Source organism: Paramormyrops kingsleyae, chromosome 1, assembly GCF_048594095.1.
Source record: "Paramormyrops kingsleyae isolate MSU_618 chromosome 1, PKINGS_0.4, whole genome shotgun sequence".
Classification (NCBI taxonomy): Eukaryota; Metazoa; Chordata; class Actinopteri; order Osteoglossiformes; family Mormyridae; genus Paramormyrops; species Paramormyrops kingsleyae.
This window is the reverse complement of record NC_132797.1, coordinates 49514717-49527281: the sequence shown is the minus strand read 5'-3', so window position 1 is coordinate 49527281 and position 12565 is coordinate 49514717. Positions and strand designations below refer to the sequence as shown.

The 12565-nt window shown below is 38.0% G+C and overlaps 2 protein-coding genes across 2 annotated transcripts; both read right to left on the bottom strand.

The window, feature by feature from the left end:
* Positions 1-1394: 1394 nt before the first annotated feature.
* On the bottom strand, positions 1395-6531 carry LOC140592862 (uncharacterized). The gene is made up of 12 exons (XM_072717089.1): positions 6517-6531; positions 5879-5959; positions 4856-5034; positions 4670-4763; positions 4149-4493; positions 3851-3968; positions 3684-3775; positions 3465-3582; positions 3046-3162; positions 2335-2526; positions 1963-2115; positions 1395-1597 (listed from the first exon to the last, which is right to left on the bottom strand). Exons 1-12 carry the CDS (start codon positions 6529-6531, stop codon positions 1395-1397), a joined length of 1707 nt encoding a protein of 568 aa, XP_072573190.1.
* Positions 5918-9477, bottom strand: LOC140578803 (uncharacterized). The gene is made up of 7 exons (XM_072700767.1): positions 9017-9477; positions 8512-8638; positions 7823-7909; positions 7393-7600; positions 6809-6979; positions 6614-6712; positions 5918-6111 (listed from the first exon to the last, which is right to left on the bottom strand). The coding sequence occupies exons 1-5, from the start codon at positions 9116-9118 to the stop codon at positions 6871-6873; spliced, it is 633 nt and encodes a 210-aa protein (XP_072556868.1). The 5' UTR covers positions 9119-9477; the 3' UTR covers positions 5918-6111; positions 6614-6712; positions 6809-6870.
* Positions 9478-12565: the final 3088 nt, after the last annotated feature.

The window sequence follows — 12565 nt, the reverse complement described above, 5'->3', positions numbered from 1 at the left end:
ACATAGGTGAAAGTGACATTCAGAAATTTTATATGGTTTGATTACTAAAGTGTTAGAACTTTGGAGTGACACTCTTTTTCTCAAAGTCAGTGGTCTTCACAATGAATATTGATGAGATAGGTGTCCTCACACCTGTAGTAGTTTGCATACTGTCAATGGCCCATCAGTCTGGAATGTCACTGCACCCCACACCCATCACTTTGGAAAGGCAGTTTGAAACGCAAGAAAAGTCGCAACAATAAAATCCCTTTCACAGTTTATTGATAGATGGAATGAAAAATGAAAAACTGTGACTATATAAATATAGAAAGCGATAAATATGATGCAGTGACTATTATTGACGCTCTGGGGACGAGGGCATCTTCGACCGCGTATCTTTCTCGTGTATTTCAGTTTATATCTCGCTGAAATCATTATGTAGAATCATGAAAAAAACACTGACTAAATCCGTTATCTGTCTTCTTTTCAAAACTTCCATTGTCAGAAGTATTAAAGTTTTTTAAATTAGGTTAAATAGGCAAAAAAGCAAATCGTGTCACCTTTCTTGGTTTTACTTGCGTCGGAAGCGTGTAGGACCGCTCTCAGCGGAAGATCGCTATTCACGTTCTAAATACGCTGCGTTTGAATCGGCGACCACGTGATTGCAGGCACACAGGCTTAGCCCACTGAGCTATGAACACAGGTATGAGCTTCGCTGCTGAAAGTGGCAACACTGGCGCAAAGCTTCAGCGGCAGAGACGTATCCGTGTGCTATATTGTAGCCGATCAGTGTAAACACTACCCAGACATGTGCTCTTGTTTATTTCGGTCACAATGGGCGTATTCACATATTTCTTTACCCAATACTAACTGTCGGATTATCATGTTATTATCATGCGAATAGCGCGATTTGCAAGTGGGTGGCGATCAGAGCCGCTTCGAGACGCAGACGCTTAAGTCAGTCACTCTTGTTCTTTCAATTCGTATCACGAAGCTGTAAAAATATATTTAGTTTCTACCTATATATATTTGAAAAGTAGACCGTCCAAGGTTTCTGAGAGTATTTTTAAAATGTGTATATGACAAAAACTCGCAGAGTTATTTAAACGGTTTTGCGAAATTTCTGTCAGATCCCGCCGGCGGGATCGCCGGTCCCAAGGGGTTAACCAGCTGAATTTGCTACAAGCTGACTGGCTGTTGAAACAGGTGCCATGCCTTATATTCTATAACCACCATCTGAAAGTTGACAAGCTGAGTTGCAGCGACTACATCAGCCATCTTGAGTCGACCTGAGACAGGCCAGTTGATGTTCCTCCAATGTTCCTAATCCAGGCTTTTCCTTAATTCACCTTGATGGAACATCCCCGGGTCTATTTTTGAGAGCAAACAAACATACATATGAATAAATTAATGACCTAAATAGTGTTTTCTTCTTCATCCTCACTGGTGTCTGGACTACTGAGGCCACTTTGATCGTCTGCTTCAACATGTAGAAGGGCAGAGGCCTCAGGGCCTAAAGCAGTCTTGTACTGTTGGAGGACCACTTGCAACCTTTGTGACACATCTGACAGTCTTCTTCTTAAGAGACAGCAAAGTCCCTCATTTCTCTTGTCTACATCTCAAAAAACAAAAGAGATACCATTAAGGACAAACAAAAAGTGTTTTGTGCTGCAGCCAATGTCTGATAGCTTACATCTTTCTTCTTCATTACAGATGTGCTAAAGTAACACCTTGTGTAGCATTCAAGAAGTTACATCAAGATTAATTTCAGCTTCCCTGTAACAGCCACAGAACAAATCTCTTAAGCAAATGTAGACTTGATACCATATTGAACAACTATAATCCCCTTTTTATTATGTGCAAGCCAAATGACCATGGCAAATAGAACAATACCTGTTCTACTCCATCCGAGTTCTATGACCGAGACTGAAAGTTTTTTTTTTAATTCATACTTTAAATGAACAGAGTTTTTATTCAACTTACCCTCCTCAGCTATCTTGTTCTTGAGAACCACTGCCAGACTCTGCAACCATGTGCAGTGTTGTGCCATCTCCAACACCAAAATGCTTTTTTCCTCTTGTAATCGCATTGTCAACATCACTTGGTCATGCAGTTGTTTCTTGATTACAATGTTTGCTAAAAATCAACAACAGTTAAATACATACATGAGACAATCTGTTCATGAGCATAACAACATACAAACATGTACTTCTTTTTTTTTAAAGTCAAACTGATACTAAAGAAAACTGAAAATATGTGCATAAACTAAAATGACAACACTCAATATGTTACATGCATGTCTTAATTCAGTGTACTGTAAATAAATTCTTGTGAAGCATCTGAAAACTGACATACCACTGCCATGAACCTCCCACGGCCATATTTGAGACACAGTGCTCTCTCCAGCCAGGGAATGCTCCACCACAGCTACATCAATGTTACTGGCAGAGTCTAGTACAAGACCATTGTATTTCTCAATCTCCTGAAGAAGGAGCTTTTTGTCTTCTGCCAGCTTCCTTCGAAGGCGGTGGCGAAACTTGCTGCTGTCTACAAAGACAGGAGGTATAGATGGAGAGGTTTGTGACAGCACTCTCCAATAAGGAAAAATATACCGCACCCCAAAGAAATTTAAAGCAAACTACAGTAATTGAAGTATGTGAAAATTTCAATTTATATTTACAAACAAGTAAAGTCCAGTGTGTAACATTTACATTCCTGAATATAAGAATTGCTGTGCTTTAATTACCTTAGAATGGGCAGTTTTTATCTAAATACAGTCCCCTTCCACGGAAGCCACCATGTTTCTATGGTAGCCCACAACAGACAAACAAGCACTGGCTCTAGATAGGACCACTCACCTTTTCTCGTCTGCCACAGTACTTCTACTACAGCTTGGAAAGGGAGATGTGAGGGGAGTTGCTTGCAATCTACAACCTCACCGCTAGTTACCACTAATTCCTACAGACTGGACTATTTTACATACATGTATTACATGTATTTTTTGGATTAGGGTGCACACAGTAGCTTGAATATACAGTATCAACCTATTATATTCTATAGTTATACCATTCTGACGGTAAAGGGTTGTCTTCCGCTGCCTCACACTAAGGTAAAGCCCTTCAATTGACTGCTGAAGTCCTCTGTGTGTGGCGCCTTGACTGGCATTAGATGTATCTGGTGTCTCTGTAGAAATAATAATGACAACAAATTAACTGTTAAAACAACACATAACCGTTTCAGTGTTTGAATTCGTATTTGTATTTAAAACTCCTTTTAATCCAACTTCACTGAACTTGGTATGTGCACTTCCTGCAGGAAAACTGAAATACCCAACATATATGTGGCAGAACATCTGATGGTGACATGTAGTTTGCTATAATCCATAGATGATCAGCCTATTATCTTTAGCTGCTCTTTAATAAAAAAAAAAATCAGATAGCAGTGGAAAAGGATATTTGCTGTTTCTTTTAACTTGTCATGCTTACCGTCAGCTGCCCATTCCTTCACATCAGAAAGCCACTGTGACACCACTTTATCTGTGCAAAGTAACTCTGCTTTTAGTTCAGCTAGCCTTGCTGTTTCATCTTGGAGTCTCTGACAAGTCTGATAAACAGTGATATACAATAATCAGGACTTTTTATGATTCAAAACAGGCCAAGTGCACACAGCAAAAGGATACACAAAACACATAATAGGAGATTTACCTTCACATATCTTGTGGAAAGTGACTGATGTAGAGAGAGACTTTTTTTGTGGTTCCACCCCATTGCATGCAATGTAAGCATATCCACCCGTGCTGTTTAAAGAATATAATGAGGTCATGATGCTTAATCTAAAAAATATGCAAGAATATTGCAAACAATCTGATTACCTGCTTTGGACATATATTTGGTTGTCAGGGCACAACGTGAGAGGAAGCTGTTCACTTGCTCTACCTCCTCACCGGCGGTTGTCCCTGCTCCTTCCTGGTTCCTACCACTCCACTTAATCTATTAGTAAATTCACTTTAATTACATGGGTACAATTTTCCTCAAAGGGCTTTACAATCCATACAAGAAATGATTAAGCTAAAAGGCAATATAGTACAGTGTAACCCTTCATATCAATTTCATATTATTAATGTGCTTGTAAATATTACAAATGTACACATGATGTAATATTATACATACTTCACACTTAGTAGCATGGGCTCGAGCATGCATCACACTGAGGAAAGGTTTCATTGTGGTCAGCTCCTGAAGAGCAGGAATGACACCAGCAGCTTTCTCCAAGTATGGCCAATATTTGCAAGCCACATCCATTGCAAAAAACTGCGCTTTGGCTGGCATGAGCTCCTTCTGAAGATACAGAGGGTAGGCAAATATCTCCCCTCTGTACATATTAAGGGCTTTCAGAAGAAATCCATGGCGACACACAGCAACCTCCATGCCCTCTTCATCCAATTTGGAAGCCCTCCTCGATGTCTCCCTTGCTGCTGTCCACTGGGAGTCCCCACATGTGCCTTTTCCCTGTGTCTATGACACATACAGTAACAAACACAACAATCAAATAAAACCAGTGGTGTTATACAATATATACTGTAGCATTTTTTCTCTCATTTTGATTTTGGAGAAGTTGGTATGCAGAGGTACAGTAGTTGAAGTGGGAAGGAAATCATGGTCAAACTTATATAGTTATATTTAAAACTTACATTTCTTACTGCTTTATGTATGGTGTCTACAAATCTAGACACCGCACTGTCTTCAGCCACAAAGAGCCCCTCAAAAAAGCCAGGATCATCAGAGCTAAAGGAGGAAAAATGGGAAATCCATTGATTAAATATATAAAGTAACTAAATAAATCAGTAAAAAGACTAGAAATAAATAAAAAAGACCACCTTGTCTCTCTACGAAAGCGATACAGCTTTCTATTTCCATCAGCAGAAACAGCTAACATTTCTGGCGTGCAGGCTGGGCAGGTGAAAGGAGCACCACAGCAGAGCTGGTCTTCCTCAAATGAAGCATATGAAAACTCCAAGAAGTTGCGCTGTAGTGCATCACCATTGATTTGTCCAGTCTGGAAGATATACAGAATGAAATAGTATATGTCATGATGTCTGCTTCAGTGTTGGCCAGTAACTAGTTACTAATAACTTAGTTACTGTAATAATATTACCTTTTCAGTAACTAGTAGTGTAACTAATTACTAATGATGATTCATTAATAATGATTTTAGAAACATTACAGTTATCATCCATAAAAAAATGGTTAGTTACTTAGTTACTTTTGATGCCTCAACACTGCTGATTTAAAGTCCAACAAACAAATAATTCCTAGATTTATTTTCATAATTTTCACAACTCACACATGCATGTGATGTCCCCAGTGCAGCAGGCAAGCTTGAAATATGGAAAGCTTATAATCAGTAGATAGAAATATTGTGCTATATTGATTTTGTCAGGAAAAAAAGATGACCTGAGCACTGTTGTGGAAGTTGTGACTTTACTTTTCTCTGGCATTATATCCCACCTACATCCCTCTGATCAGCATGTGGTACATTATATTACTATAATTAAAAATGAGAGTAATACAACACTTCTACTTGAATGTCACTACCAATCACTATTGAGTGTCTGTAAAAACTGCAATCCAATGTGGATTTTGGCCAAATGATGAGGCAGAAATATGTTGTTCTAGAAGAATTTTATGTGGAAAATACACAGTTACAACTGCTGTGGGACGTGAAGAAAAAAAGTAATGTAACTAGTAAACGTATTACTGTTGCCAGAAAGTAATAAGTAAAGTAACAATATTACTTTTGAAAGGAGTAACTAGTAATGAGTAATACATTACATTCTTTGAGTAACTAGCTCAACACTGGTCTGCTTAAGAAATTTTATAATATGAGTAATTACACTTACTCTTCCGCCAATCTTAGTGCGATGCTCCAGCAGCTTTGTGAAGGCTTGTCTGGAGAATCCCGGAGAGATTACCTTGAGTTCCTGAAAAGAACTCAGGAGGTCCAGTGTATAAAGTGTGGAATTAGTCACAGAGGCTGGCCAATATCCACTCCTAAGGAGGTCCTTCAGTTCAGGGGTCCACTGATGCTGGCACGTTTGACATACATATAGTGGCTGATGCAAGTCAAAACGTCCTTGAAACAAAAAAGTACATTTAAAAAATTAATTTTACAACAGTTACGTATAAAACTTATAAAACATTTTTTTTCCGGTTGAAACTCTAAAAATAGTTCAATTCAAAACTACTGTTTAGTGTAAAACATGTTGAAGATTAGCAGATAGGCTGTCGATTCAATAAATGATGAGCTATTTCCTCAAAAAAGCTGTTTATTCAGCACAGTGAAGCCTCTCCTCCTTTGCCATCTGGTCTCCTTTTCTACACCGCAGCTTTTTTGGCTAAAGGTTGCAGGCTTGCCTTCCAGTGGCTTTGGTATCACACATCGTTTACATTTGTCAAATTCACTAAATTCTAACAGCTGTGATAACTGGACTAACTGTCTTTGTTTTGGCTAATGACAATACCGTGTACTATACAGTACCATAGGTTTTGACATGACTGCAATTGTAAGCACAATGCCACAGCACATGAAAAACATCAAATCTACAATAGAAATCTAAATAGTGAATTGTTTTTACCATTGATGGTAATTAAAATTACTGGTTTGCCTGGTAAAATGGTGAAGTTGGTGCTTTCACAGGAGCAATCTGGCACCTTCACAGTCGGCAAAATGCAAGCTGGAAAACAAAAAACTCACTAATTTAGATTATTTGTAACTGGCTGCAGACACACATGAACAGCAAAATGATGGCTTTCGTGAGAACACACTACACCTTGCTCATGGATGCGATATCCATCTTTCCCTTTAATGGCATACATGGTTGGTGGAATGGCTTCAAAAAATCCATGAATGACACATTCCCTGTTGTGGGAGTGGCTGTTTTTTGTGACGTAATACATCACACTCCCCACAGAACCACTCCTCGGGAAGACACTCTGTGCACCTAGGGAGAAAAAAAATAAAGAATTCTAATATATTATTTCAGGTGAATAACTCACAAAGTATAACACACTCAATTTAAGCTATTCCAAATTTAGTTATACACTAGGTTTAACTGTACTGTGTTTAGCACTGGCACCTTACAGCAAGAAGGTCCTAGATTTACTTTTCTCATAAATGTGGTTCCCATAAATGTGGGGTGACCAAGTCTTATACCACCCTAAAACACATGATTTTATGTGTTTTTATGTGCTGATTTTACTTTTGTGGCACTTTGAGATTTGTTTTAATGAAAAGTGCATTAGAAATAAAATTTATTATTATTATTATTATTACATGCATCCTAGCCTATATAGCACTTTATTTCTCAGCAAGCCTAAGCTGGGTAATCAAAGTTTAATATTCATGAAAACCAACCTAATAACAGCAGGCTCATGGCAAAGCCAACACGATGGATGACCAACAGCCTCTTTTGCAATAAGGCATTTTAGGTGGTACGGTCTTGCTTCTTTCCAGCGATCTGAGGCTTTCTGCTGCCGAAAAGACCATGATGATGCAGAGCTTCTTTGAGGCTCAGCAGAAGGATAAGATGCCAAAATATCAGAGAGCCTCTCCATATTTTTTTCTGTAAGGAAAATATAAAATTAAGTCACAAGGGTCAATTTAGATGAGGACCAATTAAAAGCCAACTAATAAATATTTAGCATAAACACATGATTCCATGATTCAGTTCCAAACTAGCCTAAATACTTAATAAATTGTGTTCTTAATCCATTTACTGCACTGTCAGTTTTGTCTAAGCAGTTTGTCTTTAATTATACATGGTTTCTAAATGGATGTGATTTACCAAATTCCTCTTGAGGATTTACTTTTGCTGAGGGTACAGGGACGTCCACACTGGATGATGAGGAGTACTCAAGAGGAGGGTGTGTGACTGTAAAACAGTACACAGAAGAATAACGTTATACTATCATTGTATTCATGTTTTGTTTTTTCAACCCAAAGCTGAAAATTTTGTAAAATCAGACATATTTCTGTTAAGTACTTGGTAATGTCTTCTACAACAGGATATATGCCGAATGTCACCTGACCAAACTTCAAAACAGGTGACATTGCTTCCGCTTGTCGGAGAACGTGTTAATACAGTAGCTGTACTGTAGATATGGAGATATCGATGGATTTTTAAGGTAATCAGTTAAACGAGTTGGCTGTTTTTATTGCTGACATTTTTTTCGATTTTTATATATAAATGTTAGTTAAATGGACATTGGTTAAGATCATCTTTAGTGTCTACTTTGAAGGCAACTTGAGTAAAATAGCTTCATATTTAACGAGACATATGCAAAACGTGAACCAGAAGCAACGAAAACTGTTTAGCAGAATATGGAAGTCTGTTGTGCATAACCACTATAGTGCTACCAAATGGTTTATGTACGTTTTAATGTCTTTTAGATATTGGAACATTTTAAACTCTAAACAATTAATTACAGTGTTCTAATTTGATTTGGTTCACCATTTACATAATTCAGACATAACCTGGAGCTGAAGCTTGCCGTCGCCCTCCTTGCCTCCCCCTTGGCTTGCCGCGCCCTAAAAGGTCCCTTCTGGAGGTCTGTGGAGGGTCTCCTTCAGAGCATGCATGTTTCCTCTCCACAGATGATGTCTGTGTGTTGGAGTAAAAATCTCTTGTAAAACTGATGTTGTTAAAGGTACTGGATCCAAAAGACAGGTAATTAGTGAAATGAAAACACAACATAGTGTGTTAGTAAGGTTTTGAACGTGTTAAAATGAGCCTTGCCATAGATTATCCAAGGCTCTGTAACTCGGAGGGATGGAGCTCCATTCTTTAATAAAAAATTCTCTCATTTACATTCGCCAATGAGCATTATAGGGTGTCAATTACTTAAATTTACCATGCAATACACTTACATGGCATATCCTGCACTCGTCCTTCTTCTACATTCAATACAATTTTACTTTACGTTATCCTCCATTCGCATGCTCAAGTATAAAATGATTTAGGTATATAAAAAAATCTTACCATGGCTTCAGCTAGAGCATGGTCTAATTTCAGTTCAAGAGCCATGCGTCTCCCCTCTTGGTAGTGGGGATCCTGTGAGTCAAGTTTATGTTTGGTCGCCATTACAACACAAAAAGATACAGACAGATTAAGGACAGACAGACTGACAAAGATGGATATGACAGGCAAGTAGATGGAGAGTAAAGTTATAATAAAGAGTGAAAGATGGATAGAAATATGGTTAGTGAGACAGATGAGTACAAAGGTTGCAAGAGATAGACAGATAGAGATTGATGTATAGATTACAGATAGATAGATATATAGATTATAGATAGATAGATAGATAGATAGATAGATAGACAGATAGATAGATAGAGTTTGGCTCTTAAAAGTGCCTTTGGGTTCTGTTAGATTCGGACAGGTTCGGACAAGATTTGGACAGGTGACTAATTTGACAGGATCTGGAAGGAGAACAGAAAATGTTAATTATGTAGTGTTGAGTAGTTATGTTAAAATAAGGTTTAAAAAGTGTACCCCTATAGTGACTGTATTTCTTATAAATATGTATGGTAAATGAATTTTAAAAAATCATGTTTTTGTTATTTTCTGTATGCTAATGTGTGTCTGGGGCTTCCTCATCCCAGATTTAAAGGCAATGTTATGTGTAGTAATGTTAGGCCAAGTTATTTCATGTCAGTTCAGAATCAGAAGTTAGGGTATATAGATGTCAAATGTAATAATATCATAATGCTTTTTTTTCCCCCAATCTTAGTTTTAACTGGCTAAATAACAAATAATTTGTATTCTATATTTTATAGTTTTCTCCTGTATTTTTTCCCATTTTTATCACAGGATAAGGCAGAATTTATATTTCATAGTTTTCATACTGTAATAAATGCTATGTCAAAAACACTGCATTATTTATATAACACATACCATATATTTCATATATTTGTCTTTCTTCCTTTCATCAGTCACAAAGTTTCTGTTTTTATTCAGCAGAGCTACAGCAATAGCTGGATACCTTTATCAATATTAGGGATTTCCTGGCACGTGACTCGTTATCAACTGTAATTTTTTTTTAGTACTTTCTGCGCCAGAGCGCACTGCTTCTGCGTGTTTAGCGTTCCATAATGTTCACATTTTGTCATTTTGGCTACGACTGAAACATAAGGTCATGATGATTGAGATAAAATCACCCTTGACCCACACAATAATGCAGTGCTCCACGGCTTCCACGCTAGGTTACCCTTCAGCTAATATAACCGAGAGTTAGCTTACACTAAAGTTTGCTAGGCCGTTTAGCAAATGGAGCTAATTTTACAAGTGTATGTTTTTTTTTCCCGCTGATAATGAGGAAACCATTGGTTGGGCTTTTTATCGTTGTCCTAATATGAAAACCACGTGAGTCTAAGTGCAAAGAAAGGGATCAATTATAACATTTAAACAAAACGTGGTCATTATTTTTTAGTGTGGTACCTTACCTGAACAGTGGTTTGAGCGCAATGACAAGAATTCACCCAATCGCAAAGCAGGCTGGCTCCGTCTCCATAGCAACAGAGGCTGAGGTTCATGGGTATTGCTGGCGTCCACTATCCAAAACCTTTTCTTTTCTTTTCTTCAGTTTTTTTAAAATATATTAATTTTATACATATATTAACCTTTTGGCATCAATGGGTGCAAATTGCGTCCACTTTAATCTAACTTTAATAACTTGGGATCCCTTTGATGTATAGACATCATACAGATATCGTCAGAATCATAAGACCGTGAACTAAACGGCAGGTATAATTATATTGATGTGTGTGGAAGTATTTGCGAGAAATTCAATGCGCAAAAACAGCTAAAAATATGAAATTGTGCAAAAACGCACTCACTAAAAGTCCTGTTTTACAGCCTATAATGCACGCGTTGTGTATCTGACGTATCGCGACTCTCACCCGGGGCTCCTGCGCTCGATCACATGCTGAATGATTTTACTAGGGTTAGTAAAATGTTAGTAAAATGTTCCCTTTAACTTTTAAAGCCCACAAACAATGACATCATCTGCATTACATCCATAATAAAGCCTATTTCTTTACTTTATTCAGAGTTTATTCGCAAAAGTTTGTGTTTCTGTTTGCATTTGCATTACATCAGCTCTTCCTGACAGCACTACCAAGGGTTTAGATCCTCGAAATATGGTGCGTTCGATTATTTCTCTTCAACTCGGAACTCGGATGAAAACGTCACGAAAAACGTCACTTCCCGTCGGAAACACGCCTCTTTTATGACGTTGAAGTCGGACAAGATTTTGTTGTCCGAGTTGCCCCTGTGACGTAATTTCAACATGGCGACTTGGTTTGTTTGTAGTTTCTTTGCTGTTCGAAAAAAGAATATCGCTATGAATGTACTAAAATATTTTATAAAGCTTTTACTGTGGTTTGACTAGTTCGTGTTTCTTGTTTGTCTCTCGGAAAAATCTCAATTTTCTCCATTTGGAAAACTCCAAATCTGCTAAAATATAAAGCAACAACACGCAGCAACGTGTTCATGGAGGCAGCCATGTTTATTCCGAGATGTGGGTAGCTCGAACGGGAGCTTATCGGACGTGATGTCACTCAACTCGAAATTGTCCTCGCCCCTCGGTGATCGCTCTAGATGACGTAATCTGTAAAGCGCCAGTAAACACAGCCACGTGCGTTTTATTGCAGCATTACCGAAATAGATTACGGCATTACGGTCGCGGCTTGTCGCGAACACCTAAGCATTCAGTCCGAAAGCAAAAAGCAGCTCCTTACCGTGCGTAATGCCCGTTTATATCATTACAAGCAGAATATACTGTATGCTAAGCGCTACCATAACACAGCTTACTTCCTGATTACACAGTTCTGGATAGGACAGTTTCATCGCGTTTTCATAGAAAAGCCACTTCCTGAATGGCTAGAAGCTGGTCATTTTAGGTGCCAAAATGATCCAAAATTGGCTCAACAGTGATCAAAACTTCACTATTTCTTCTTCTAAAATGATCAGAAACTATTTTTCCATTATAGAAAAAACGAGGATATCGGGATGATATCAGTTTTAGCTGGCATAATTAACCCAGTAAACGGTCGATAAGGCTCATGTGTACTGTAGGCTAGTATTTACTGCTAGATTTGACACACCAAACCAATGGAAAAGCTGTATTTCTCAGTAAAAACGACATCTAGATGCGATGGCCGTAGCACAGCTGTGCAGTCTCGTTATTTTACCGGGAGAATATATTTACTATATTTTTAACTGGAAGCACTGACGATCGTTTACAATAGTAAGTAGCCTACAGAATAAAATGCAATAAAAACAAGGATACAATCTCCTACATAAATGTTGAGTAAAGTAGCGCTTAAAACAAATAAATAAAAAAGGGGGGGACGGACGGACAATACAGCGTCTGTGGACCCCAGCGTCAGAAAGAAAAACGTGCTGGAGGCACGAAAGATATTTCCTATTGAAATACATTGGCTCGAAATTCGTGCAGAGTGACACGAAAAAAAAAGGGAAATTCGTGTCCATGAACACGAATCAATAGATTAAATTTCGTGACTATAT

Excerpts from the sequence above, each read along its gene's own strand:
- LOC140592862 (XM_072717089.1), bottom strand. Across the intron at positions 4,764-4,855 it reads CGCTTTCGTAGAGAGACAAG|CTCTGATGATCCTGGCTTTT; the intron begins GTGGTCTTTTTT and ends TTCCTCCTTTAG. Across the intron at positions 2,116-2,334 it reads GTGGGAGGTTCATGGCAGTG|CAAACATTGTAATCAAGAAA; the intron begins GTATGTCAGTTT and ends GTTGATTTTTAG.
- LOC140578803 (XM_072700767.1), bottom strand. The coding sequence starts at position 9,118 with ATGGCGACCAAACATAAACTTGACTCACAGGATCCCCACTACCAAGAG. Across the intron at positions 8,639-9,016 it reads ATGCTCTAGCTGAAGCCATG|ACATCATCTGTGGAGAGGAA; the intron begins GTAAGATTTTTT and ends TCCAACACACAG. Across the intron at positions 6,980-7,392 it reads CATGAGCCTGCTGTTATTAG|GTGCACAGAGTGTCTTCCCG; the intron begins GTTGGTTTTCAT and ends TTTTCTCCCTAG.